General features: G+C 31.6%; 1 protein-coding gene across 1 annotated transcript in view; it reads left to right on the plus strand.

Moving 5' to 3' along the window:
* The window catches only part of CSMD3 (CUB and Sushi multiple domains 3), a 795,885-nt gene that overhangs the window by 672,998 nt on the left and 116,887 nt on the right, over positions 1–6,000 (plus strand). The window contains exon 41 of the mRNA XM_069081309.1: positions 2,702–2,890. Within this exon, the coding sequence (XP_068937410.1) occupies positions 2,702–2,890 (189 nt within the window). The remainder of the gene's footprint in view (positions 1–2,701; positions 2,891–6,000) is intronic.

A 6,000-nucleotide genomic window follows, 5' to 3' on the forward strand; every position in this document is an offset into this window, starting at 1 on the left:
CTGAGAGAGAGAGAGAGAGAGAGAGAGAGAGAGAGAGTTAAAGTAACAATTTTTTTTTCTCTTTGTATCCATGTAGAATATAAAATGGTATCTGTCAAAACAAAGGAAGAAAAACAATTGGGAAGACATCTGTTCATGATTGAGCCAAGCCTGATGTAGCTAAAATGATAACACTATTTGAACTACAGATTCAGTGATTTACCAATTCAATTGATGGGGAGGTCTTTTATGTAATCTGACAAAATGAAAACAAAAGTCATTTTGAGGAATAAAAGTTTTGTATCTCAAGAGAAATAATGGGGCAGGGAAGAAGATGGAATAAATGATGTAAAGTAATATTACCAAATATTAATTTATATTATGTAGCAGTAATCAAAATATTGACACTTATTAAAATATAGAAAAGTAGATCAATAATAAAAGAAAGATAAGGAAGACCCAGAAGCAACTGAAATCTGTAGCTTAGTGTTTTGTAAACCCAATATCACAAAATATTAAGGGAGCAAATCTTTATTTTCCCAGAAATGATGGAAAATCTGAAGCTCAATTTGAGAGAAAATAGATTAAAAGGTGTCTCTTATACCTTTTCCACAATATTCTCTGAAGAGATATGAAACCTAAATATGAAGGGTCACAGCACTAAAAAAAAATTAAAACTGAAGGAAGTACATCTCACAATTATGGTTAGGGCAAGAATTCATAATTAAAAAGTAGCTGTAGCTAATCATAAAAGATAAAATGGGTAATTTTGGTACAAAGCTAGTAAGCTTTTGCACAAACAAAATTAATGTAATTAGAATAGGAAAAGAAAATATTAATTTGGAAAATATTTGCTTAAAGGATCTCTAAAAAATTCTAATGTCCTACATTGACTCAAATGAAGACCCATGCTCCAGTATATAAATAATCAAAGGATATGGGGAGTGGGGTGGGAACAATTCCAAAATTATTTTTGGGAAAGTACTATAACAGTTCTGCCATCATGTTTTGGGACATAGGTTTCAATCCAGTTTATTTGTAGTATACAAATGACAATTACAAAAGCTCCTTCTGATTCAGAGTTCATGGATTATAGGATCATAGATTTGTAGATGAAAGCGACTTAAAAAGTCATCAATTCCAAACCCCTCATTTTACAGATGAAGAAACTGGGGATCAGAAAGATCAAATAACTTGTCTAGGGTAACAGGCTACTAAATGCCCAAGAAAAGATTCAAACCCAGGTTCTTAACTCTACTAAACTATGCTGCCTTCTCAGAGTTTCAGGTAAAAAAAACAAAAAACACATAGCTGTGTGCCAAAAACCTTTAAAAATCAAAAGTAAAATGTTGGGCAAAGTTTTATAATTTGCATAGTGATATTTTGTTCACATGTATATTGATTTTTTCTTCTCCTTTTAGCTTTAAAAATATATTTTCTTTCTCATTTGTCAGTATGGGAAAAATTATTTCCAGGGAATATCTTTCTCAGAAAGTTACAAAATGGATGTTAGCAGCTCAAATATGAAATATTTTAATTTCTCATGATACAAAATACATATTTAAGATTCCTCAGAATTTCTCACCTCCTAAACTGTGTGCCAAGAACTAGTTCAATTGAGGGATCTCTTCCCACAAGTGTACACAGTTTGGCCAACAGATCATTTAAATTGATTGTCATATAGTATATCATTTAGATTTAGTTTGTGGCCACATAAATAAAAGTCAATGCTGGTGATTTCGAGCACCAGATAAAATACTATACTGGTAGTATTCTGTAATAGAGAATGAGGTACCATAGTTCTATCAGATAGCTAACCATTCAAGAGAACATTGAATAGAAATGATTTTTAAGAATCCATATCCATTCTTTTTAAGTGTTTTTAGTGCTCGAGAGCAGCTTCACACATTGAGGATACTTTTTACTTTTCTTTTTAAAGGCAGCACATGACACAGTTCTAATCCCATATATTTTATGTGTTAGTGAAGAATGTCTCATTCTTTTCAGATGAGCAGCCTGAGATTTCTAAGGGTAAATGGAACCTCTCAGCTTGAACTGTCTAAAAAGCACACACATGCGAAAATGCCACTTGACATTATCTTTTGGCATTTCAGGCTTTCAGAATGAGAAAGAGCTTTATTCCACTGAGAAGCTTTTATTGTTGTTTTGTTTGTTTACATTTTAGTATCATTAGAATAAATGTGACAATGGATATTTTTTAGCCAAACATCAAAACAAATTATGATATATTGTAGTCATCTGCCTTTGTTTTAGTAAGAGGAAATTTTGTGAATGACACATCATAGTATGGATGTCATATGAAAAGTACAGAGCAGATTTGCCATATTTTATCCTGCTGGAATATTTACACTGTGTTGCAACCAAAAGTGCTATTCTTGAGGCGCTTTTAGTGATAGGAGGTAGTATTCAATAAAATGTTTATCTGTTCTTTGAAATTTTGTAATATGTCAAGTACATTATTCAGTGATAACCAGAAATTCAGACATTGTGTTAGATAGCAATGACAATAAGAAGTTGAAAGCACAGTGATAGTGTGTCATTAAAGAAACAGGATAGGGATTATTTAAAAAAAGATAAAGATTTTAGATAAGCTACGATTCAGATTCAGAGCCTTTATTCATATTGAATTACGTTGTAGTCATTATTAATGTACGGAGATATAGTAATTTAATTAGGAATTATTTTTTTTTCTTTTTGTTAGCTCTCTACTGTAGTACTCCAGAATCTCCCCCCCATGGATACATCATCAGTCAGACAGGAGGTCAACTTAACAGCGTAGTTCGATGGGCCTGCGATCGAGGATTCAGGCTTGTTGGGAAAAGCAGTGCTGTGTGCAGAAAGTCTCCATATGGATACCATGCATGGGATGCACCTGTTCCAGCCTGTCAAGGTGGCGTATATTCTATCAAAATGGAAGAGCCCCATTAAGAAGCCTGTTTTATTTTCAAAATTATATCATTGGTTTTCCTGACTAAACTTGTCTGAAACTCTGTGTGTTTTTATTTAGATCCATATATTCCTTTGAAGGAACTGATAATACTGGACAATGAGGATTTAAAATGCACATTCACTAGAAGTTTCTAAAAGAGGAAATTGAAATTATGATTTTTTGCCATTTACATTAATTAGACTCTTCTAACGTTCAGTCTTTTTCCTTGGCATAATTATGCACCTATAAATCTATTGTCTCAGGTATTTATTTTCCAGAGACCTCTCAAACCAGATTTGGAAATACCAAGCAGGCTATATGTGCTGACTGAAGTAAAACCTTGAAAAGTTGGATTGTTGCTTTAGTCGGAGTATATGGCCATCATGTCACAAAATAATAGTTGATTAAAAAGTAAATAAAAAATATCTATTCATTCATTTATAATTTAGTTTTCATGAAGTCAAACAACTGGAAAGACTCTGAGTTTTCTTATTAAATTCATTTGTAGATTTGGCATGGCATAGTTATATTCTTCAAGTCCTAAAATGAGAATGTGGAAATAATGAAAGCCCAGAATTAAAATATTAAAATTTACGAACTCTTAAGACCTGAAACTGTAATCAGTGTATTTCATGTAAATATTGTAGTGTTGGGTTGATACAACACCATTTTCTTTTTTTGGTAAAAAAAAAAAAAGATTATAGTAAAGTACTGAGTCAGCCCTGCCAAAGTACAGAATCACAGGATTGAATGGAGATTTACAGACCAGAATTCAACCAATATCTGAAAAAGTATCTCCTACAGAAGAACCAAAAATGGACAACCATCCTTTTTGTAAAGAGTTCCAATGTGGAGGACACCTTAGAAAGGAAATTTCACTTTTGCTTAGATCTAATAATTTTTTCATTATACTAACCCAAAATGTGATGCTAAAATTTCAACCTATTGCTCTTAGATCTGTCCTTTTGGGCAATGCAGAATTAGTTTAATCCCCTTTACACATGATAGGCCATCATATTTTGAAAGTACAGCCCTCTATTTTCTAGAATACATATATTCAATTTCTTCACCATAATCTTGATATAACTATAATCTTAAAGGTCTTTAATAGAGTAAAGACATACACTTGTCACACTAAGAATGGAGGTATCTATCACCAAAAACTGTGGAAGCAGGCTTCCTTGGGTAGATAGTATTATAAAGAGCTCATTCAAACTGAATAGGCCTCGAATAAATACTCTGGAAGAACTGACCATCTATGCTGAGAGTAACTGTCACAAAGATAATGAAATAATACCTTGGGCTTTGTATGGATTTCTACAGTGGATATCTTTTCCCCTACTTGGGATTAATTTCTGATTTTTTAAACTCATACGCATCTCTGATTAAATCAAGAACAAAAAAAATTAAAGGAGTCCCTCACATATCCACTATCTGACTGTAATCCAGTCCAATGTAAAGAAAATTTATATTTCTTAATAGTTATGTTCACTTTTTCCTAAACTCCAATGTAAATGCCTCAAATAATCACAGACTTTCAGAGATGAAAGAGACTTTAGAGGTCATTTATTTCAACCCGTTCCTGAACAAGAATACTTCTATAGCAAGTAGTTATCCAGATTTTTGGTCAGGGATTTCTGTAGAAAGAGGACTCATTATATCCTCTGAGGTCTAGTTCACTTTCAAAAAATATCTATAATCATTTATAAGTTTTTCCTTGCATATACCTTACTGCAACCTCCACCCAATGATCTTAGTTCTTCCTTTTGGAAAAAAACAGAACAAATCTTTCACATGATATGCTTTCAATTTCTTTGATAAAATTTTCATATTCCCCCTAAATCTTTTCTTATCAAGCTAAAAACCTGTCCATTTCCTCTAGTGAATTTTCTTATGATATTAATTCAAACCCTTCCACTATCACTGTTCTCTTTCTCTAGATGTTTTCCAGATTATTAATGTACTTCTCAAATATGGATTCCATAATTGAACACAGTATTTCACAAATGATTTAACCAGGTCAAAATAGATTTTCATTCTGTATGTGTATAAAGATATATAATATGTGTGTGTATTTTTATCATATTGAACAAAACTTTTTTTCTAGGTATATGTCTCTCATCTTTTATTAGTGAAGGTGATATTTAAAAAAAAAATCAACAGGCATATTACATTTCAGATTTTATCAGTGCATTAATCTCTGTGTTAGACCTTGATCACACCCAATAAAATATAGTATTTTTTACCTCCTATTTTATGTTGTCTTTTTTAGGCAATAGATGGAAATATGAAATTCATCCTAGAATTATAGAAGAAACTTTTTTGCTTTTTGATGTTATAAGTAGTATTTTCCCATTATTACTTAGAGAAAAAAACTGATTTGACAATTTGATTGGAATAGAAAATTATTGGGTGCTGGAAAAACTACTGGATTTGGAAACTAGAGCCCTTAATTCAAATTTCACCTTTGTGACCTCAGGACAAATCACTAACTTACTGGGAATCATTTCTCTCCTCTGTGAATTATGGATAATTATATTTGGATATTTGTTTGTCAGGTTATTAAAAGGAAAATATATTTCAAAACTTAAAATATTAGTTACTTGGGAAGGGAAGCTTCTCAAAATTTTCAATTCTCTCCAACTTTCCTTTATATGATTTTTTAAAATGATTTTTATCAAAACTTCCCTAGGTTTTACAACTAGAAGATTACAGATGTTTGAAAAAGGTCATATTAATAAAATATCTAGATCATTGTTTATCACAGATTTTACAATGATTCATTTTGCACTATTTTTCATTGCCAGTTACCCTCAGATCAGAATATTCTATTGTCATCTTTAATGACAATGCTGGGGAAGGATGGTCCTCTTTATTTTCCCTTTGTAACTAGGGGATAACTTTTTATAGTATTTCTTGGAGGTAGGTGCTTCTTTTATTTTAAGATATATTAGTTTCTCAAGCTGAATGAGTTTCCAAAGTAATTTCCTTTGTAATGAATTGGAAGATCTGTTTATCTATCTATCTATCTATCTATCTATCTATCTATCTATCTATCTATCTATCTATCT

Source organism: Petaurus breviceps, unplaced genomic scaffold (assembly GCF_028583685.1).
Source record: "Petaurus breviceps papuanus isolate PSGF00001 unplaced genomic scaffold, PetGlider_PUasm1.0 98, whole genome shotgun sequence".
NCBI lineage: Eukaryota > Metazoa > Chordata > Mammalia > Diprotodontia > Petauridae > Petaurus > Petaurus breviceps.